Below are 24626 nucleotides of genomic sequence, written 5' to 3'. Positions count from 1 at the left end.
TTCTCTAATTCAAGAAGTTTAGGTAAAATATCCCAAATGTAAATCTCTAATTTTAATAGTTGTCTAATTATTTAATTAATGGAAGGTTATACCTCCTATGAATTTTATTTACTTAATATTTTATTTACTATGCTTATATTTATGTTATTAATTTTTATATGGAAGGCAAAGCCTCCTATAAATAACTCGTTGTTAGTTTAATTTTAATCGTTGATATTTGAGTAGTAATCCTATTGTTATAAACGATTTTATTTAATTGACACTATTAATACAAACATAAATATTTTATATTTGTTATAAATATAATATAGATAATACTTATGGACTAAACTGATTAATAATTAGTGAACACTTAATAAAATAACAAAAGAGCAACTATTTAAGAGGATTTTTACTTCTTTTGATGAATATTTTCACTTGTGTAGTTTGCATGGATTGGAACCTATTTATGAGCAATTTCATCCACCATGTAATTAATGCATTTACATGCATGTCAAATATGGAGGGTTGAAATTTTTAGTTAAACTAAATAGATAACTTTGAATTTGTCATACATAATTTCACATACTATTCATAACTCTCCCACTTAAATGACAAAACATCTATTCTAAATTACGATATATCTTACTGCCTCAGTAAAAACCTCATTAAAAAGAAATCCAATGGGATAAAAACTTTAGTTAGGAAAAAATGGTGTAGTTCGTAATTTCTCCCCCTTATTGCAACATAGGTAGTCCTTCACATATTTCGCAGATGGCGCATTCCAATATTATGAACATGTTTTCTAAATATTGCTGTAGGAAGTAACTTCGTGAAGATATCAGATGAATTATCATTTGATTGAACATATTGGATGTCAATTTCTTGATTATTTATGAGTTCTTGAGTGTATGAAACGAATCTCATAGGTATATGTTTGGTTCTATCACTCTCGACGTACCCTTCCTTGATTTATGCTATACATGCAGCATTATCTTCATATAAGACAGTTGGGCTTTTATGGACTGGAAAACCATAAATTTTTTGAATGCGTTGTGTTATTGATCTGAGTCATACACATTCCCTACTTGCTTCATGTAATGCAATAAGTTCAACATGATTTGATGAAGTGGCTACAATTTTTTGTTTTGGTGATCGCCATTAAATTGCAATACCTCCACTTGTAAATACACATCTAGTTTGAAACCTAATCGTATGAGGATCAAACAAATAATCTACATCTGCATAACCAATCAATTCTAATTTCGAATCATTAGAATAAAATAAATCAAGATCAGTGCTTCCATGAAGATAACGAAATATATATTTAATTATGTTCCAATGTCTCTTCATAGGAGATGAACTGAATCTTGATAATAAATTTACCGAAAAGGATATGTCCGGACGAGTGAAATTATCAAGATACATAAACGCTCCGATTGTATTGAGATATGGTACTTCAGGACCAAGAATATTCATTTTCTTCACAAAGACGAAATTGGTCAGTTTCAACATTTAGTGATGGAACAACCATAGGAGTACTTAAAGGATTTTCATATGTTCAATTTATAAACCAAGACAATATTTGGTTTTTCCAAGATCTTTCATCTCAAATTCTTCCTTTAAGTACACTATTATGAACATGTTTTCATTAATTTCATTGTCTGTTTCAATAATATTTAAATAATCAACATAGACAATTATAATCAAAAATCTGGATGTTTTTCTCTTGATAAAAGACACATGGGCAAATAAGGTTATTCACATAGCCTTTATTTATCAAATAATCGCTTAAACTATTGTACTTGGTCTTTGAGAAAAGCCTTGAGCAACTAGTATAGTTTTATATCTTGTGAATTCATTTTTCTCATTTCGTTTTCGTATAAAGATCTATTTGTAACCTACCGGGTTCACATCTTTAGGTGTGAGGACAACAGGTCCAAACACACTTCTCTTGTTAAGAGAATCTAATTCAGCTTATATAGCGTCTTTCCATTTATCCCAATCATATCTATTTTGACATTCAATGATCGATCTCAGTTCGGGATCCTCATTTTCATTTATGATATCACATGCAATAACGTAAGAGAAAACTTCATCAATATTTTCCATTGTGTCTCTATTCCACGTAATCTTTGTATTATTGTAATTAATTGAGATTTTTTTGTTATTCTCATTTGTGTCCTCTTCTGAGGTAATGCCTTGGTTTATCTCATTCGTATTCTTTTCCGGGATTTTCTTTGTCTTGTGTTTCTTCTGAAACACTTTTCTCTTCGTTGGCATGATCGATATTTTCTACTCCCTTTCTTTTTTTTAGGATTTCTATTTTTTGAACTAATCGGTCTTCCATGCTTTAGGCGTGTCTTTGATTCATGAGCGAATTTATTTTCAGAATTCTCTTTTGGAATTTCAACTCTAACAGGAGCATTAACTGCTGGTATATATCACTTAGTCACTCTTTTCGTATCTGTAAATGCATCAGGCAATTGATTTGCAATAGCATGCAAATGCACAATCTTTTGAACTTCTGTTTCACATTGTTTTGTGGAAGGATCAAGATGCAATATTGAAGGTTCACACCATGTAATATTTTTATCTAGTTGCTTATTTTCTCCCCCTAATGGTGGGAATTCTTCTTCATTAAAATGACAATCAGCAAAACGTGCTATAAAAACATCACTTGTTAAAGGTTCAAGATACCTGATAATGAATGCATACACATAGCCAACGTATATCCCCAACTTTCTCTGAGGACCCATTTTTGTGCGTTGTGGTGGCGCAATTGGTACATATACAGCACAACCAAATACTCTAAGATGAGCAATATTTGGTTCTTGACCAAATGCTAATTGTATTGGAGAGTATTTGTGATATGCACTAGGTCTAACACGAATTAATGATGCAACATGTAATATACCATGTCCCCATATAGATATACGTAGCTTAGTTCTCATCATTAATGATCTAGCAATAAGCTGAAGACGCTTAATTAATGACTCAGCTAAAACATTTTGTGTATGCACATGAGCAACAGGATGCTCCATTGTGGTTCCAGCATACATGCAATAATCATTAAATGTTTGAGACGTGAATTCACCAGCATTATCAAGTCTTACCCTTTCAATTGTGTAGTCATGGAACTGCACACGCAATTTAATGATTTGGGCAAGAAATCTTGCAAATGCAACATTACGAGTTGATAATAAACAAATATGTGACCATCTGCTAGATGCGTCAATCAATATCATAAAGTATCTGAATGGTCCACATGATGGTGGAATTGTCATACAAATATCACCTTAAATTCTTTCAAGAAATAAAGGTGATTCATTTTTTATTTTAGCCGGTGAATGTCTCACAATTAGTTTTCCAATTGAACAAGTTGTACATGGAATATTACTTATTTGGGGAATTTTCTCACCTTTCAATGGATGTCCTTGTGCACTGTCAATTATTCTTCGCATCATTATTGAACCTGGATGACCCAATCTTTCATGCCATAATTTTAGTATTAAAGCATCGCAATACTTTTCTTTTCAGCTTTGAAATCTATTGTGATGAATATCTTTGAAACTTAACAAGTTTCTCTAAGACTTGGGGGAAAATAATGCTTCATTAATGGTAAGTATAGTTTCCCCATGTAATAGAATAGTAGCTCTTCCGGAGCCTTCAATTAATTTTACATTACCAGATGTTGTACTAACATTTGCCTGACATCTTTTAAAATTTGAAAAATATTTTTGGTGTTTGAGTATATTGTGGGTTGTCAGACTATCCACAAGACATATGTCTTCTTTACTGAACTTGGACGAAACAACATGCTGAGAAATATCCATATGCTTCATAATTGAAACAAAGAAAAATTCATTTTAAGAAATTGTAGAACAACATAACAGTAAATAATAAAAACATTACAAAACATGCTAGATTAGCTTTCAATATTATTGTTCTCAAGAAAATACCATCAGAAACAAAATTTATTTCTATATTCTTTCCCATTCCTTTAAGGGAATCTTGGTGAAGCTCAACCAAATATTTAGGCGTACGACATGTACGTGATCAATGCCCAGTCATGCCACATTGATAATATTTACTATCGACATTTTTTACTTGATGTTTGTATTGTCCACTATTCCTGTTATCTTGTTTACCCTCCTTCTTATCCCACTTTTGATAGTGATTCTTATGCTTAAAGGAGTTATTATAACAGACATGGTTATAATTATTTCGGACTCGACCATAACAATGACCACGACCACGAGTAGATCTATATGTGCTCGCATTTACTTTAGGAAATGGAGAAGAACCAATGAGTCGTGCTGCATGATTTTTCATTAACTCGTTATTCTTTTGCCACTGGGAGCCAAGAAATTAGCTTTAAATATTTCTTAAAGCCTTTCTCACAATATTGATGCTGGATTACCGCATTAGATTCATGAAAAGTGGAGATTTTTTTTCTAATAAATCTTCATCAATAATTTTTTCTCCACATAGTTTTAACTTTGAGCTAATTCGAAATATTGCAGAATTGTATTCACTACCACTTTTTAAATCTTGCAATCTTAAATGCATCCAGTCATAATGAGCTTTTGGAAGAATTACAGTTGGTGGTCGAATCGTTCTTTTAAACTTTTCCATAGAATAAATAGGTTATCTTCACTAAGATATTCATTTTTTTTAATCCTTCATCAAGATGATGACAAAGGAAGATCATTACTTTTGCACAATCTTGAGTAGAGGCATTATTTCCCTCTTTAATAGTGTTCTCGTGAACACAGAGGCTTGCAGATGTATTTTGACATCTAATATCCATGACAAATAATTTTTTTCAGAAACATCAAGTGCCGTAAATTCAAGTTTTGTAAGGTTTGACGTGATTAAACTATCACACGGAAAATAAATATAATTAGAACTGGTGCAAAACAAATTTCAGCATAACTATAGTGGAACCGGATCACATAGGATATACCCCATAGGAGAATTCTAGTGCTCGTCCGAAAGGTGAAAGCCTGATAATATCAGCACCCGAGTCCATGAGATTCGCCGAACCTGAAGATCAAAAGGAGATTCGTTCGAATACCTAGAAGGACCGATATCCCTGAGGACTCGGAGAAAACACGTCGCCAAAGGGATCCGCCAATAGCTCAAATATACAAAGAATCTTATCATTAAAGACCAAATATTTGAAATCTCTTTCCTATACGGATACAAACTTCAATCTAGGAAGATAAACTTATTCAAAAAGATATTTCTGAATAAGACTTCCTCTTAAATAAGGAATTCCTTTCATATTCAAGTTCAGTCACTACTAAATAGGAATCACTTTCCTATTTTAAGTCTACTAGTATACTCTCAACTACTATATAAAGAGATTGAGGTATGCCTAAAAACACAATTATATTCACATACACAAATCATTGCTCAAAACTTAAACTGACTTTAGTATCTGAGAGTTTATCTGATAACCACCGTCCGATTAGCTTCTTTCATGTTTTGCAGATTTACTCATCGAATCAGCAGGCAGACTCCATCAAGAACTGATATTTATTTATGCAATAAAAGCATAGGCATAATAATCATTTATTTTCAAGATTAAACATACAAATACAACCATCATATTTATGGTTTATAAATATCTATAATCAATAATTATTGCAAGAGCTAATAAAGGTAGAACAATAAATACAAAAAGATCTACAAATAAATAAAATTCTTCCCACAGAAGATTAAATATACCAATAAATAAAAAAATAATTGATAAAAAAAAAAAACTAAAAACAATTTCATTTTTGAATTTTTAAAGATTATGAAGAATTTGTAAAAAGAGATGAAAAATTGTTATAGAGAGAAATATAGCCGTTTATTACCGTTATATAGCCGTTTGTTACTGTTATATAGCCGTTAGATTATTTTATATTTTGTTAAAATTATTTAGATAAAGACAACAATGAATTAAATAATTGTGATATAGAAATATTTATGTTGTATTAATAATATCGATTAAATAAAGTCGTTTATAACAAGGAGATTACCACACAAGCATCAACGATTAAAATTAAACTATCAACGAGTTATTTATAGGAAGCTTAGCCTTTCATATAAAAATTAATAACACATAAACATAAACATAATAAATTAAATATTAAATAAATAAAATTTGTAGGAGGTATAACCTTCCATTAATTAAATAATTCGAGAAGTATTAAATTTAGAGATTTACCTTTGTGAGACTTTACCGAATCTTCTTGGATTAGAGAATCATAAACTAATGGAATGATCGTGTTGATAACGTGTTATAAATTTAATGATAATATATAAAATACTTATTGACTAAACTAATTAGTAATTATGTAATTATTAATAACACAACAAAAAAGCAAATATTTAAGAGATTTTTTACTTCTTTTGATGAATATCTTCACTAGTGTAATTTACATGGATTAGAACCTATTTATAGGCAATTTCACCCACCATGTAATTAATGCATGTCAAATATGGAGAGTTGAAATTTTTACCTAAACTAAATAGGCAACTTTGAATTTGTCATCCATAATTTCACATATTATTCATAACAATATCATAATTTATTTAATTTATTGTTGTCTTTAACTAAATAATTTTGAAAAAATATAAAATAATCTAACGGTATATAACGGTAACAAACACCTACATAACAGTAATAAAACGATTATATTTCTCTCTATATGTACTCAATTTACTATTTATTTTCACTACACAATTTTTCATCTCTTTCCACAAATTCTTCGTAATCTTCAAAAACTCAAAAATGAAAGTTATTTTTAATTTTTATTATTATGTCAGTTATTTTATTATTTATTGGTATATTTAATCTTCTATGGGAAAATTTTTATTTATTTTTAGGTCTTTTGTATTTATTATTTTACCTTTATTAGCTTTCGCAATAATTATTGATTATGCATATTTATAAGCCATAAATATGATGGTTGTGTTTGTGTGTTTAATCTTGAAAATAAATAATTATTATTCTATGCTTTTATTGCATAAATAATATTAGTTCTAATTATATTTATTTTTCATGTGATAGTTTAATCATGTCAAACCTTACAAATCTTGAATTTACGGCACTTGATGTTTCTGGGAAAAATATATATCATGGATATTAGATGCCAAGATACATCTCCAAGCCTCTGGTCATGAGGACACTATTAAAGAGAGAAATAATGCCTCTACTCAAGATCGTGTAAAAACAATGATCTTCCTTCGTCATCATCTTGATGAAGGATGTAAAAAAATGAATATCCAGTTAAGATAATCCACTTGTACTCTGGAAAGGTTTAAAAGAACGGTTCGACCACGAAAAGACTGTAATTCTTCGAAAAACTCGTAATGACGGGATGCATTTAAGATTGCTTTTAAAAGTGTCAGTGAATAAAATTCTGCAATATCCGAATTAGCTCAAAGCTGAAACTGTGTGCAGAAATAATTACTGATGAAGATTTATTAAAAAAAACATTCTCCACTTTTCATGTATCTAATGTGGTACTCCAACATCAGTATCGTGAGAAAAGCTTTAAGAAATATTCAGAGCTAATTTCTTGCCTCTTAATGGCTGAGCAGAATAGCGAACTGCTAATGAAAAATCATGTGGCACGGCCCACTGGTTCTGCTCCATTTTCCTGAAGTAAATGCGAGCACATATAGATCTACTCGTGGTCGTGGACGTGGTCATGGTCATTGTTATGGTCGAGTCCGAAATAATTTTAACCATGTCGGTTATAATAACTCCTTAAGCATAAAAATCATCACCAGCAGTGGGATTAGAAGGAGGAGAAACAAAATAACAGGAACAGTGGACAATACAAACATCAAGTAAAAAATATCGATAGTAAATATTATCGATGTGGCATGACTGTGAATTGGTCGCATACCTGTCGTACGCCTAAACATCTGGTTGAATTTTACCAAGATTCCTTTAAAGGAAAGGGAAAGAATATAGAAAAAAATTATTTCTAATGATAATTTTAACCACAGTCTGATGCATAATTACTATATAGACATGACGCATTTAGATGATTTGATTTTCTTGAGAACAATAATAATAAAAACTAATCTAGCATGTTTTGTAATGTTTTTATTATTCGCTTATGTACTGTTATGTTGTTCTACAATTTCTTATAATGAATTTTTATTTATTTGAATTAAGAAGCAGCATGTTGTTTTGTCCAAGTTCAGTAATGAAGACATATGTCTTATGGATAGTGCGACAACTCGCACTATACTCGAACACCAAAAAATATTTTTCAAATTTTAAAAAATATCAGGCAAATGTTAGTACAATATCTGGTAAGATAAAATTAATTGAAGGCTCCAGAAGAGCTACTATTTTATTACAAGGGGGAACTATACTTACCATTAACGAAACATTATTTTTCCTAAGTTTCAGTTAAGTTTCAAAGATATTCGTCACAATGACGGTAAATTATGGAAATATAGAACATTTTCATATCACAACAAATGTTTCAGATAAGAAACATGTAATTGAAAAATTACCCACATTCTCTTTTTATTTATATTATACATATATAAATGTGGTTGAGTCACATATGGCTGAAAAGAAAAAGTATTGCGATGCTTCAATACTAAAATTATGGCATCAAAATTATCAAAAAAAAAATTATGGCATCAAAGATTGGGTCATCCAGGATCATAATGATGCGAAGAACAATTAACAGTCCACAAAGACATTAATTGAAAGGTGAAAAAATTCCTCAAATAAGTAATATTTCATGTACAGTTTGTTCTATTGGAAAACTAATTATGAGACCTTCATTGGATAAAATTGAAAATGAATCACTTAATTTCTTATAAGAATTCAAGGTGATATATGTTGGTCAATTCACCTACTATGTGGACCATTTAGATATTTTATGGTATTGATTGACGCATCCAGCAGATGGTTGCAGGTTTGTTTATTATCAACTCACAATATTGTATGTGCAAGATTTCTTGCTCAAAACATTAAATTGTGTGTTCAATTCCCTGACTACACAATTAAAAGGGTAAGACTTGATCATGCTGGTGAATTCACATCTCAAACAATCAATGATTATTACATGTCTGTTCGAATCACAGTTTAGAATCATGTTGCTAATGTGAATACAGAAAATGGTTTAGCTGCGTCACTAATTAAGCGTCTTCAGCTTATTGCTAGACCAGTAATGACGAGAGTTAAGCTACCTATATCTATATGGGGACATGTTATATTACATGTTGCATCATTAATTCGTGTTAGACCTAGTGCATATCACAAATACTCTCTATTACAATTAGCATTTGCTCAAGAACCAAATATTGCCCATCTTAGAGTTTTTGGTTGTGCTGTATACGTGCCAATTGCACCACCACAATGAACAAAAATGGGTCCTCAAAGAAGGTTGGGACTATACGTTGGCTATGTGTCCGCCTCCATAATCAGGTATCTTGAACCTTTAACAGGTGATGTTTTTACAACACATTCCGCTGATTGTCATTTTAATGAAAAGGAATACCAACCATTAGGGGGAGAAAATAAGCAATTAGATAAAAATGTTGCATAATATGAACCTTCATTATTGCATCTTGATCCTTGCACAAAATAATGTGAAACAGAAGTTCAAAAGATTGTGCATTTGTAAACTATTACAAATCAATTGTCTGATGTATTTACAAATACAAAAAGAGTGACTAGGTCATATATACCAGCAGCTAATGCTCCTGCTAAAGTTGAAATTCCAAAAGAGAATTCTGAAAATAAAGTCGCTCATGAATCAAAGACACGCCTCAGTGAGCACTTATGTATTTTGCTAATTGCACTCGTCCTAACATATCCTTTTCGATAAATTTATTAGCAAGATTCAGTTCAGCTCCTATGAAGAGACATTAAAACAGAATCAAACATATATTTCGTTATCTCTGTGGAAGCACTAATCTTGATTTATTTTATTCTAACGATTTAAAATTAGAATTGATTAGTTATGCAATTATTTGTCTGATACCTCATAAGGTTAGGTCTCAAATTAGATATGTATTTACAAGTGAAGGTACTGCAATTTCTTGGCGATCACAAAAACAAACAATTGTAGCCACTTACTCAAATCATGTTGAACTTATTGCATTACATGAAGTAAGTAGCGAATGTGTGTGGTTAAGATTAATAACATAACACATTTAAACATCTAGTGGTCTTCTAATCCATAAAAGGTCAATTGTCTTATATGAAAATAATGCTGCATGTATAGCACAAATTAAGGAAGGGTACGTGAAGAGTGCCAAACCAAACATATACTTCCAAGATTCTATTCATATACTCAAGAACTTATAAAGAATCAAAAATTTGACATCCACTATGTTCAATCCAATGATAACTCATCTGATATATTCACCAAGGCACTTCCTACAACAATATTTAAAAAACGTGTCCATAATATTGAGATGCGCCATCTGCAAAATACGTGAAAAATTATTTATGATGCAATGAGGGGGAGAAATTACGCACTGCACTCTTTTTTCTTAACTAAAATTTTTATCCCATCGAGTTTTTCTTTAATGAGATTTTTAATGAGACAGTACGACATAGCGTAATCTAAAATAAATATTTTTTCATCCAAGGGGGAGTGTTATGAATAGAGTGAATATTATGTATGAAAAATTACCTATCCAATTAGGTGAAAAATTTTAACACTTCATTTTTGACATGCATGTAAATGCATTAATTACATAATGGGTGAAATTCCCTATAAATAGGCTTCCATCCATGTAAATTTTACAAGTAAAAAATATTCATACAAGGATAAAATCCTCTCAAATATTTGTTCCATTATTGACTAATTTTAAGTGTTTTTAATTCCTAATTAGTTTAGTTCATAAATATTGGTTTATATTATCATTAAATTTAGGCCTAATTACTTAAAAAAAACTCCACCTTATAACATTTTTTCGTTTATACCCCGACATAGAAAAAAATTCATTTATACCTTTTTTTATTTTTCATTTTCAACTGTACCCAAAATTTAATTTTTTTGACAATTTAATTAATTAAAGGATGCAAATATTAAAAACAATTAAATAGAAGGGTTATAGTATACTTTTTTCTATTGGTAAAAATACAAACAAATCCTTAAACATTAAAACTATTCAAACTAATCCTAAAAATTAATCGTTTTAAAATTCTTTATTTAAAAAACTTCCGACCTACCATTGTACTCCTTCGATTTAGGAATCCGCTACCAAAACCCGATAAATATTTTTACAAAAAATAAATAATTTTTTAAAAAAAATTTTCGGAGGAGCTCCTCCTTCACGAGGAGCAGTAGCTGCTCCTCCTCCATGAAGGAGGAACAGGTCGATGTTCCTCCTTCATGGAGGAGGAGGAGCAGATCATGAAGGAGGAGGAGCAGATGATGCTCCTCCTCCTCCATGAAGGAAGAGGAGCGTCCTACTCCTCCAAGCAGGAGCAACGATCTGCTCCTCCATGGAGGAAGAGCAGCGTGCTTCGTCCGAGGAGGAGCAGCGGACTCCTCCTTCAGATAGAGAGTCGGAAATTTTTTTATATAAAATTATTTATTTTTACGGTTTTGTATTTAATAAATTATTAATAATTAATATAAATTTAATAATAATTAAAAATTTAATTCTATGAAGACAAAGGTATTTTTATATCATTAATAACATTAAAATCTAATTAGAATATAGGTTAAAAATGAAGGATTATTTTAAACTTTATTCTAAATAAAAAAAGTTCAATTTAATACTTTAAGGTAGAGTTGAAAAGAAAAATGAAGAAAAGGGTACAAATGAACTTTTTCATAAGTCGGAGTATAAACGAAATAATGTTATAAGATGGGGTTTTTTTAAGTAATTAGAACTTAAATTTATAAAAGTATAGTAATTTATATTTGTTTTAGTTGAAGATATTTCCATTATACTATACAGATATATTTTCCGTGTATATATCTTGACCACTGTTTATTTCCTGTGAACCCAAGTTGTGCATTGACTTTGACTAAACAATATTGTATAATTATATTATATAGTTTTTGTGTCCCTACATTTTCTGTATATATATAGCCTTGAAATCAACTACTTATAGTATCAGGCATTTATTAAAATTCACTTTGAAAATGTCTCCAACGCAGACAGTATTTGTAATACTAGTTGTGTTGCTATTTTCATCACTAGCAACTTCTGATGAAGTACTCGACAACGTTCTTAAGTGTCTTGCAAATCATGTTGAACCATCTAAACCAATTCTTGAATCCATTTATACACCCGCCAACTCGTCTTTTCGATCTGTTTTACAAGCTTACATCAAGAACCGCAGATTTTTAACTCCTTCGACAACGAAACCACTTGCTATAATAGCAGCACAGCATGAATCCCATGTTCAAGCAACTGTTATTTGCGCCAAGTTACACGGTATGCAGATCAGAATCCGAAGCGGGGGCCATGATTTTGAAGGGCTTTCGTATACGTCAGATGTTCCCTTTATCATTCTTGACATGTTCAATCTCCGATCTATCGATATAGATATCGACTCAGAGACTGCTTCGGTTCAAGCCGGAGCAATTCTTGGTGAACTTTATTACGAGATCGCCAAGAAAAGCAAAGTCCACGCTTTTCCTGCCGGAGTTTGCCTTACTCTCGGCGTCGGTGGACATTTTAGCGGCGGAGGGTATGGTACAATGATGAGAAAATACGGCCTTTCAGTGGATAACATAATTGATGCACATATAGTGGATGTCAATGGAAATATACTTGACAGAAAATCCATGGGAGAGGATTTGTTTTGGGCCATTAGAGGAGGAGGTGGAGGAAGTTTCGGAGTCATTCTCTCGTGGAAGATCAAATTAGTTAGGGTTCCGGCGAAAGTAACTGTATTTTCGGTGCCGAGAACATTGGAACAAGGTGCGACGGATATAGTTTACAAATGGCAACATATTGCTACTAAACTAGAGAAAAAGCTCTACATCAGAGCACAACCAGAAGTTCAAAAGCCAAAAAATGAGACTCAAAAGAAGACCGTAAGAGTATCATTTATCGGTCTATTCTTAGGAGAGAGTAGCAAGATTCTTACCTTGATGAACACGAACTTCCCTGAACTGGGTTTAACACAAGAAGACTGCAAAGAAGTGAGTTGGCTGCAATCCACGATATTTTGGAATAATCTTCCAATCGAATCACCGCCAGAGATTGTGCTCAACAGAAGTATACCTGCAGATATATTTTACAAAAGTAAATCAGATTATGTCAAAAACATGCTTTCAAAGAAAGACTTGGAGAACATATGGAAAATGTTCTTGAAAACAGAAGGAATGGTTTTACAATGGAATCCATACGGAGGAAGAATGAGTGAAATTTCAGATTCCGAAACTCCGTTTCCTCATAGAAAAGGTTATCTATTCAAGATTCAGTACTTCACACTATGGTTTCAAGAAGGGGCAGAGACGAGCAACCGTCATATAAGATTGGCAAGACAAATGTATGAATCAATGGCTACATATGTAAGTAAAGATCCAAGAGAGGCATTTCTAAATTATAGAGATCTTGACATTGGAAGCAATCCGAGCAACGAAACGAACTTTGAGAAAGCCGAGATTTATGGAAATAAGTATTTCAAGAACAACTTCATGAAGTTGACAGAGGTGAAAAAGAGAGTTGATCCAGATAATTTCTTCAAAAATGAGCAGAGTATTCCACCCCAACTTGCTTGATCAGCAAACAGACAAACATTCTTACTTTAATAATTTCATGGCGGCTTTCTATTTTTTGTTTGCTTATAAATAAAAACTCTTTTGTATGGATATGGTTGAATATTCAACCCATAAATAGCGACCCTTATGCACCAATAATATATTTATATTTAATCAGTGTAGAATTAGTAGTAGTAGTATAGAAATCATTTTTAAATCTAAGAGTTTGAAGATATAACTTTGCCGACAAATACTTAATACCAATTTCACTGACAATTTTCATATTTATCATCTAAAACAATTGAATAAAGGCCAAACCCATCTTTAGAACCTGTAGTCTTTACTTTGAAAATTTTATTTATCATGTCCTTTTTGAAACTTTTTTCTTTATCTCTTCCCTGTAGTCATTTTATTTTGAATTTCTAGATTTTCAATACACTTGCCGTGAAACGTGCGTAAGACGGATATAAGTGCATATGCCTATTGAATAAAAGATCTGACGGAACCAAATAAACACAAATTTAAAAGAATAGGTGCCTTGTCATTTTCGACATGAAAATTATTAATTACTTAACGGCGATTGAGCTGTACGCTCACAACTTCCGTCTATAAAACATTAAATTAATATTGGGACCTATTAAGTAACAATTAACAAACTTTCAAGAGGGACTAGATAAACAAAAAATTGAAAGTGCAAGAGCCTTTTTGATGGGTTAAGCCTTCAATAAATAAAATGTAAATTTAGTTTTATACATTTTTATTATATTTTAATTAAATACATTATATTTCACTGAAAAAACTTTATAAAAAAAATTAATTGTAGAGAATAAAAAAAGTCAAAAAAATTTTATAATAATTGTCAATTAAATTAGAACATCCAAAAAGAAATTTTGGTCAAATAAATTGGGACAGAGGGGGTAATAATTACGTCTAATAGACAAAAAGTATTCAAACTTTTTCGACTATTTTGAAATCTAATTGAAATTATAAATTTTGATTATTTAGCGCAATTTCAAAGCTCGGCGGCAATTATAGTCCAAATTTAAAAATTGCTCAATTAACATGTGCTATACTGCATTAAAAAATTGATTTTAGAAATTATATCATAAACTACAAATTAAAGTGAAAATTCAAAAAGATAAATATTAAACTTTCCTAGTTCATCAAAAACATATGTGAAATTGAATAATTAGAGAAATTTGGCTAAAATTGTTGTTGAACTTTTAAATTGAGATAAAATTACTAAAATAAAAAGTTTTGATTGGATTCGCAAGAAGTCAAAAAAGTTTTGATAAAAATGCCAAAATACAAGCAAGATAATTTTAAAACAAACTTATAGTTGCAAACTTACAATGGCTTTATGGAAGTTCATATGATTCAGACTATTTATTTCTTCACAACAAAGAAGTTTCAAAAAGACTGCAAATTAAACATAAACCAGGGCATCTACTTCTCAAGCTAAAGAGAGCCAATACATCAACCAAAAACAGCAAGCATAAAACTGAAACTACTGGTCAATTTCATTTTTAGAATACTAGTATTTTACATCTCATATCTTACAACAGATTTAGCCATAATATTGATCTGAATCATATGATACCATACATCAGGCAGCCTAGTCCCATCATCCATCATAATATTAGTGATAGAAGCTAAACTCTTCAATAACTCCACCAAAACGTAAAGATTCCACATTATAACAAAGAGACTTAAGACTGGGTTTTAATAAACTCAACTACAAGCCAAAATGCTGCTAAATATCAGTCATTGAATTGTAGAACAGAAAAGGAGAAATTTATATTTTAAAAATCTCTTTAGCTTCTTATTATTTCTTCTTTTTTTCTTTACAAAAGGTTGTGGAGAAGAACAATACCTGCCGCATCATTTGCAGGTCAAGAGAAACCTTTCTTCGTGTCAGTTGAGGGATTACTGACTATGGAAAGCCCACTATCAGAAACAATAACTGCCGTGCATCTGTGGTTCATTAACAGGACAATAGCAAATAAACATAAGACATGGTTTAGTAGTTTGAGGTACTTTTGAATAAATGATAATAGAAAAATGCTGTTAATGTACAAACTACAAACTGATAGGAATTTATTACAATTTGAGGTAGCACAGAATGGCATCAAACTGAACGAAAGCATACATGAGGTACTAAAGTACTATGGCTTATATCAACAAATCTATAAATGTATCCACAGCTGTAATACAATATAACGGTATTCTAGAGATTGAACAGAGAATATGCTTAGCAAGGCCATTTCCTACTAAAATTTGACTTAAATCAGTGCTGAGAACATTGTTTAGGTTCTAAAAGACCTGATATTAGTACCGAGTTCATAGAATTTACAAAAAGAAACACAAAAATCACACAAACACATATAAGCACTTGAGAATTTTAAAGGAGTAAAGAAACTAACGGCCACTTGCAAATGATTCCATGATCAACGACCCCCTCAACTTTATCAAGGCTTTCAGCGACTTCAGCTGCAACCACAACTATGAGAGTCAGAGAAATGCATCTTACATCACAAACAAGTGAATAATCGAAAAGGTTATCATAAATCTACAGAGAATAAAAAAAGGAGAGATTCTAACAAGAAACACCAGACATCAATTTCCTTGAGCTTACCAAGACTTTTTATTGGCGACGTGAAGATGACATCAAGCACATTGTAACCTTCTCCGGTAACGAGAGGGAAGTCACCCCCTAATGGACCTGCTAGTTGCCCGATAGACGATCTTCTCCATACCTTTGATAGTGAAACAAAATGCCAAAGCAGGAGAAAGGTGAAGAGTTAGCAATCAAATGAATAAATGGACCACAACATCTACACTCTTTGCTGAAGACTAAGATTTTGAAATAAGGCTATCACAGAGCAGGTAAATGTAAGACAACTAGTTGAGTTCACAACAAATTGTTTCATTGAGGATCTTCCCTTCCTAGGCAAGACCACAACCAAATATCTCTGATGTATTGCACTATAGGGCTGTAATGTTACTAGACACTTATGTAGTTCTTTTATGGCCAAATTATCCAAGAATACCTCACTGTTTTGACTTTTTTCATTTATATCCTAAACATTCAAAATCATCAATTTTACCCTCAATTTTCAATTTTCAAATTCAATTATACCCATCTTTTTAAATTGGAGGCTTTTCACGCTGAAAAAAGTTCAAATATCTCCATCATATTTGGCACGTAGTTTAAATTAGCCCTTACTGTTTTAAAAAGTACTAAAACTGAGGCTACATATAAGATACATAGGACATATTTAAACCATTCCCAAGCGGAAAAACTCCAATTTGAAAAAATGGGTACAATTGAAACTAGAAATTGGAAAATGGGGTAAAATTGACGAATTTGAAAGTTTGGGATATAAATGAAAAAAGTCAAAAAGATGGGGTATTTTTGGATTTAAACCTTTTTTTATGCTAGTGAACATTTATTTGCAGCCAAGTAAACCAACAAGGTGTTAAAGGGATTTAAATAATTTCAGTCTTAATTTATGCCTTCTGTACTGATTTGATAACTATCTTTTGTATACGTAAATATGTTATTCTTTCCTTTGAAATAGGATATGCTAGCTGCTCTAATTAGACAGAATTATGTGGCAGTATAGCTATTTGGGGGCTAAATATCAGCATGTATTCTTGCTATAAGTAATAAGAAGTCTCCTCTAAGAGGAAGAGGATACACTTTTCTCTGCTCAAAAGACTCTCTAAGTTGTCACAAAGGTTCTGCAGCATCACAGCCGGATATTTCCAAACAAGGCAGTCATTTTCACAGACTTGGTTCGTTTATGAAACTTGTCATATGAGGGATCTTTTAAATGCCTAGATTATATAAATACACACATATTCGATGAGTGATAGTTAACCATAGTGATACATGTTACGACATTCATACCTCTGCATCACCTATAAATAGATCATCAATCTGTTCAGCAATTTCCATCCAGCCCAGCTGAAATTAAATGAAATAAGGAGGTTATCAACTTTGATCTGGATGTCTATGCTTCACATAAAATCTTCTGCTTACAGATTGAATTAGAACTGGTATGGAACCATCTAGACCGCTTTTATACTGCTTTTCTGTGATCATGAAAACATGCCGATTGGCTGCATTCAGAATTGACTGCAAGAGAAAAATGATTTGGTTAGTGTTTCACATGCAGAGAAATCTTTGGAAACCAATGCAGAATGTTTCATAAAATACAAACATGTGATTGTCAAATGCATACACATATATGCTTCTGAATAGGGCTGGAAATTTCTGGCACGGACGTTTAAACGACACAACACAACGTTAAGCGGATTTGGGCTGAGCTTATACAGTTTCGGATTGTAAACTGGTCAACCAATCCGTTTAAAACGTGAAAAGAGTGGTTATTTAATCTATCTAACCCATACTTGTTTAATTAATTGTCTTAATAGGTTAACTTATTATATATGATTCAAATATATCCATATAATAAATATTTGGAAGGTTATTTTAATATTTTAGTATTTTTAGATATCAAGTTTAATATATATTTATATTAATTTGTAAAATTATGTTTAATTTATTTTTTAATAAGTGTAATAGACTTTATAATAATTTTAGCTTTAAATAGGTTATGTAGGTTTTAGTGTAAACTATGATTGGGTTAAACAGTTTGTGTCGTGTTCGGATTTAGAACTTTGACATGAGTCCTTAAACGAGTTGTGTTCGGGTTTTGGAATATGTGTTATATTTCAATGGATAGCGATTCGTTTATAACACGGTAACATGAATTGCCCACCCTAGTTCTGAAGAATGTTATGCAATCGTTTGATATCTAAAACACCATGGAAGCAAGGGTTTGCAACGAACCCATACTCACCTTCTCTTGAATGATCGACTCCACGCCTTGTTGATTTTCGCGACCAATGACTGCAAGTAGCGTTTGTTCTTCTAGAAGATCAGCATCATCAAATGCAAAATCGATCTATAGACAGAAGCTTGAAGTGAGCAATGCTCGATTCAGAATGCTAGGATAAAAACATACGAGAACTTAGAAATTCCAATGATAAGAGTAACGAAACAAGTTCTCCCATGGATATGCTAACGCAAATGCTAGATCAGGTTAGAGGATGAATCACAGCATACCTGAGAACCATCTCGGTATTGATCTAATGGAATGCCTGCTTTTGCAGCTTCACTTGCACTTATTGTTGACCTAAACAAAAGTTGAACCAATTTATAAAATTAGTATTAGAATAGACAAAGCAACGAAAAGCATGCACAGCAGTGAAGACAATTTCAACAGTATATTATCTAAAATGTTTAAGGGAAATCAAATAATGTCAAAAGAAAGAGTTTTGTTTTGAGCTATTTGTATTGTTTCTACTTCCTGAAAATGTCATAAAGTTCAACAAGGTCTGCAAAAGAAGATACTACATATGATAAGATAAATGAAAGAGGCATCTCCATTGCAGCGTGGAAGGATGCAAACTCACATGGGAATGCCTACTATATCTCTTAAAGCACCAGCACGAAACTGCCGACCCAAGTACTGTATAGCCATAGCAGAAGCATGTCCAGACCCTAATCCAATAACCATGCCACTTTCTATATATGTATCAACCTAAGAAATCAAGATGCAAATGATTTTCCTTTAATTAACCACCATCAATAACCACATAAGTAGAACAAGAAATGAAAGAGAACAAACGCGAGAAAGATGGACGGCAAATAAATTCCATCAACTTGATGAATGACATAGTACTGAATATAACATTCACATTCGCTAAAGATAATTTTAATGTGCCTATGATAACAAACATTCTTGTATGCTTCTCCATGACTATGTAATGGGACTATAATGTAACTCTATATCCATACAAATTCCTCGATCATAATATAAGATTTTTAATTCATTGTCATTAATTTCGTGCAAAGTGCAAAAATTCATTTGAATAAAATTCCACCACATTACATTGCATCAGATGTTCCACCATAAAGACCTTATCTTTAACCTCACATGTGATCTTGTTTAGCACTAAATAGAGCCCATTTAAGTTGAAATTGAAATCAACAAAACCCAACTCTAGAAATCCCAAGAATAAACAAACGAATACTATAAAACATGGCAAAACTGGGCAAGTAATTAAGGAATCGAAAAGGAGTTCATACAGTATGCTTGGCTGCATGATGGAGAGAGGAGCTATGAGCAGCAACAGTGTTTGGTCGACAAGAATTTCTCTTGAAATAAGCAGTAGGAGAACACACAAGTGTCGGCATTATTGACATTCCTGTCTTTGAATCTATACTAAACATGTAACGTTATCCCTTTCCCTGGGTTTCACTTGGTTTCCATGTATGGACTGTGAGCTACCAATGATTCGTGGCAGCTTGTTTTCTAATGGCTAAATTAATTTGTGTGCCCCTGAACTTTATTCTTTTTATTACTTCCACACCTAAACACCATTTTAGGCTCACTATGACCTCATTATCAATCATTATATCTATAATCTATATCTATAATCTATAATTTATAATCTATATCTATAACTGTTCGCTAGATTTTCACCTTGCTCAAACCTTTAAATTTATAAATGGGTAACTTTAGGTACTGATGCTTTAACCGGTGTGATTCTAGATGAAGTAAACAGGATTTGAATGACGTAACCTTACTTCAAGTGACGTAACTCGAATTCAAGTAACGTTGTCCAAATTATGAATGACGTTGCCGCCGTTCGATTAAAACTAACAGTATTAATCTGTGAATCCTGAGATCCAAGCGAGATTAATATCAATTCTACTCCTAAACTAAGATTCAATCCGGAGATTGGGATAAAAAGCCTGAGCTTTGGTTTTTGATTAATGATGTGTTGATGAAAAATAATAATACAATAATACTATCTATTTATAGGGAACAAACCCTAATAAAGAGACCTAATTCTAATGAGATTCCATCTCCTAATTATCGAAAGAAATCAAATAAAAAAGGCTAAAATAAATATAGCTCCTATTGGGCTGAGAATCCCTAATGAGCCCATTCAATTCACCCTTTCTGACCATGGGCCGAAATACCACTCAGCCTTATAAGGATTTTCCTGGGCCGGTGCAAACAATGCCCCCAACAAGCCTGAGGTTTAGACTTTGGGCTTGTTATTGTCGGCCCCAACACCGAAGTGGGCTACGCTGCCACTACTTTGGCCCATGCGGTAAAACTTCTCTAGTAACTGCCTTTTTCCCCCAAAGTATAAAATATCCATTATTTCCTCTTTTGGATTTTACCTGAATCTTTCACTCCCGAAAATCTCTCAAATCCGTTGACTCTCAACCGATTCCTCAGATCCCAATCGCCCAGTATTCAAAGTATATCGTCAGATCATCATGGCTCAACAAGAAGAAGCAGCTCTTCAAGCGTCCAACAGAATCGCCGAAATCAAGTCCACCGCACCGTCAACTTCCTTCGAGGTAATATCAGAATTAGACGACAGCCGATTTTCCGTAGGGCCGATTCTCACCACTCCTTCAGAACTCTGCGAAACTGCCGTTCCTTTCCCCGATCACGCTCCCCCTCGTTTTTCAAAACAACATTACTCGTCCGTATGGACCGGCGAAACCTTCAGAAACTGGCCGAGTACCAATGCCGAGTATAAAAACTGGATTTTAAGGCTTCACGGGTACTATGGCGATGTTTGGAAAGTCTTAGGTCTGTATGACCTTATTGGAATCAGTCAAAACGCCTTCCCTATTGCCAAACACTACTGCTTCGGGGCATCCCTTTTTTGGTCCGATACCACCAACACCTTCTGCTTTCGAAGAGGACCGATGTCAATCACTCTAATGGATTTGGCCTTCATGTTCAACGTCAATATAACCGGTGTTCGAATATCGCCTCTCAACTGCCAAACATCTCCAAACCTGCGTCTTGGCCCTGAAAAATCTGCAAAGAGCTTCAAACACTTCTTATCCAGTAACATCGGCCAAAACAACCAACCCCCAACTGCCAACGAACATATCGCCTTCTTAGCCTACTTCCTCGCTAAGTTCATCATATGTCCTGCTTCTTTTAGGGTTACCCAAGAATGCCTCCGCATCGTCGTTGCCTTAGCTGAAGGTCATCCCCTAAACATGGGAGAGTTTACCTTAGGATCACTTTACCGATGTCTTCACTCCATGATCAAGAATAGCCGAGTGAAAGCTCACCGATGTCCGAGCGGCCCTTTATGGATAATCCAGGCTTGGCTCTATATGTACTTCCCTGACATCGTCCGTCTCCCTGAGAGAACCTCAGACACCTGCTTTGGCTATACACTTTTTCAAGGAATCGCCCTCTTACCACACCTTAAAGATGTTATCGGCTACTTTCTAGAAACCCGCGAGCAATCGCCCAATCCATGGTGCCCGATTTTTAACATAAAATTCCCACCGAAGTGGCTGTCTTATGGTTGGGAAATAACTGAAGATTCCGAGATAGACGAAGGACTTCACTCCCAATGGTGGGACAACTGGAGCAATTCTTTAACAAGCCGTAACCTCCTGATCGGCAACAGCTTTAAGAATAGTGGATCGGAAGCGTACTGTCCCAACTATTTATCTAGACAATTCGGCTTCACTCAGGCGATTCCTTGTCCCTTTTTAATAGACAGGAATAACTATGGTGCTAATCGTCCTGCCTTACCACATACTAGACACATATCCTTCCTTGGACACCTTCATGAGATGTACTTACCATCGCCTGATGAGATCCCGATTCCAGATGGGGAGCCTTCTTCTACAGATGAGTTCGAAGAGTGGTGGGAAATCGTGATCGGCCTTAACTTCGGATTATCGGCAGAAGATATCCTTAAATTGAATATTTTTCAACTTCCTGAAACGAAGCGAAAACGTACTCACGCTGATGTTTTTCTTTTACAGGTTCCACAGCCGAAGAAGAGGAAAGGTAACTTCGAGCATCGCCTTGAACTTATTAAATTTGAGCGTTTTTACAAATTCAAGTATGACCCCTCGAATCGCCCCCTCCTTAGTTTAAAAATGGAAAACCATAGAAGAGAAGCTTGGCAAAAATATATACTCAAATGGAGGGAAGTATGGGAGAAGAAATACCCACATCAGCCATACCCCATCTTCCAACAACATATTCGCCCTTCTTTCCAATATAAAGCACCTTTAGTACCCGATTCTGAATATATGTTTGCCGATAAGAAACCCAAATCTCGCCCTAAGAAGGTAACGTTTACTGGTTTTTTTTTCCCAGGTGATTGTAAAGATATCAACAAATTTGTTCAGGAGATGAAGATCCCAGCTGGTAAGCACAAAAATATTTAAACACCCATCTTTAATGAATTCCAGGTCCCTAATATCTTAATTTTCTCACGCAGAGGTAGAGAATGAACTGGAAGGAATAATTCCTGAAGACAATGAAGAGGAAGAAGACGAGCAACCGCTAAAAAGAAAAAGAGCCGGAAAGAAACCGATAACAACGAAATCGGCAGCACCACCCAAGAGCAAGATTGAGAAAAACAAACCAACAACTGCAAAACCTTCAATCCTGTCAAGAGCCACCTCTTCGGCACAGGCCGATCCTGATTCTTCTAAGAAAACCAGCACCACTCGGATTTCCATCAAGATGAGTGGGAGTTCTGCCGATCGCCAAAGTGTTGGGGCTTCCCCAGTGTCAACTTCAGCTACTGCTACTGTCTCGGCTATACGCCCCTCAACTCTTAAGCCTGAAATGTCCCGTACTGAAGCTTTGAAGGTATTCATTTTATATTGATTATTTTCGTTATGGCCTAGGACTTCCGATTTATTCGTTTCATACTGCAGACCAAACTCCTCGCCTTCGATTCTGACTCGGAGAGTGATGCCGAGGGGTCTACTGAAAGTTCCAGCTCTGAAGAGTCGGACACAGGCGATTCGGAAGCAGACGTAGCTGTTCATTTGAACAACGCGGCGGCGATGAAGCAGAAAGGAATTCAAGTGTTGGGCGATCCAGATGAAGCCAAATCCCTGAAAACGTCATTGGAGGCACTCTTGCTGGTGAAAGACGAAACCAAAGTGGCGAAGCAGGCCAAGACCACTATTGCCAAAATCGTCACAGAGCTCCCCAACTTGGCGAAGTTGTACACTGAGGCTGCCCCTGCCAGAGCCTCTTACGAACAATCGCTGGAGACCAAGCGTAAGCTTGATGATGAATTTGGTTCGCTGAGGACTAATGCCAAGAAGACTTCAGATCAACTCGCCCCTCATACCACGAAAATGGATGAGCTAAAAACCAAAATTGAAGCACTTCAGGGCGAGCTCAAGGCAGAAGAAGAAATCGCCGCCCCTTTGGAGAAAAGACTTGATGAATTCATTTCTCAAGAGACTGATCTGAAAGATCGTCGCAACCAGCTGAAGAAAACGCTGGCGAGTGCTGAGAAGCGGTATTCTGAAGCTGTTAAAAACTTGTCCGACATTCGCAGCGCTATGGGCGATTTGTTTAGCCACTTCGGCTAGTGTTGTAGTTCTCGAACAATTATTCCCTTCTTGTTATTTGAACATTTTTTTTTATGAAACACTCCGCATATTTTGACTTGGTGAATATTTTTGCATATTTGGAACATATTTCACAAATGCTTATGAATGCGATAAAAACATGATCGTTTTGTGCCTCGATATTTTTACTTGACTCGCATATATATCGGTGCTTATACTAATAATCGGCTAGCATTCCGACATGATCATCTTTTTAACATAATCGGCTGGTATTCCATTATGAATATCTTTTCAACATAATCGGCTAGTATTCCGACATGTATATCTTTTAATTATAATCGGCTAATATTCCGATTTTTACATGACATAATATTAGGCTTAAGGTAAATATCAATACATTCGATACATCGGCTGGTATTCCGAAATATATAATGCAAAAAATAAATTACAAGGCTCCAACGCTGGAAATTGGTAACTATGAA

At 33.7% G+C, this 24626-nt stretch overlaps 3 protein-coding genes across 4 annotated transcripts; 1 reads left to right on the top strand and 2 right to left on the bottom strand.

Moving 5' to 3' along the window:
* Positions 1-738: 738 nt before the first annotated feature.
* Positions 739-1458, bottom strand: LOC126672677 (secreted RxLR effector protein 161-like). Its single transcript, XM_050366631.1, has 3 exons — positions 1155-1458; positions 1057-1112; positions 739-945 (listed from the first exon to the last, which is right to left on the bottom strand). The coding sequence occupies exons 1-3, from the start codon at positions 1456-1458 to the stop codon at positions 739-741; spliced, it is 567 nt and encodes a 188-aa protein (XP_050222588.1).
* A 10610-nt stretch (positions 1459-12068) lies between these two features.
* On the bottom strand, positions 12069-20050 carry LOC126673432 (probable ribose-5-phosphate isomerase 4, chloroplastic). Of its 2 annotated transcripts, none has more exons than XM_050367577.2 (10): positions 19849-20050; positions 19173-19300; positions 18823-18892; positions 18557-18661; positions 17734-17829; positions 17602-17658; positions 16324-16444; positions 16112-16178; positions 15562-15662; positions 12069-13209 (listed from the first exon to the last, which is right to left on the bottom strand). In XM_050367577.2, exons 1-9 carry the CDS (start codon positions 19990-19992, stop codon positions 15581-15583), a joined length of 870 nt encoding a protein of 289 aa, XP_050223534.1. In that variant the 5' UTR covers positions 19993-20050; the 3' UTR covers positions 12069-13209; positions 15562-15580. The 2 variants fall into 2 exon arrangements, with proteins under 2 accessions (XP_050223534.1, XP_050223535.1); XM_050367578.2 differs by lacking the exon at positions 12069-13209 and adding an exon at positions 15185-15423.
* On the top strand, positions 12120-13865 carry LOC126673431 (berberine bridge enzyme-like 17). The gene has a single exon (XM_050367576.1). It carries the CDS (start codon positions 12120-12122, stop codon positions 13707-13709), a length of 1590 nt encoding a protein of 529 aa, XP_050223533.1. The 3' UTR covers positions 13710-13865.
* Positions 20051-24626: the final 4576 nt, after the last annotated feature.

Source organism: Mercurialis annua, linkage group LG3, assembly GCF_937616625.2.
Source record: "Mercurialis annua linkage group LG3, ddMerAnnu1.2, whole genome shotgun sequence".
Classification (NCBI taxonomy): Eukaryota; Viridiplantae; Streptophyta; class Magnoliopsida; order Malpighiales; family Euphorbiaceae; genus Mercurialis; species Mercurialis annua.
Note: the sequence above shows the minus strand (reverse complement) of the source record. Positions and strands in the feature narration are given on the sequence as shown.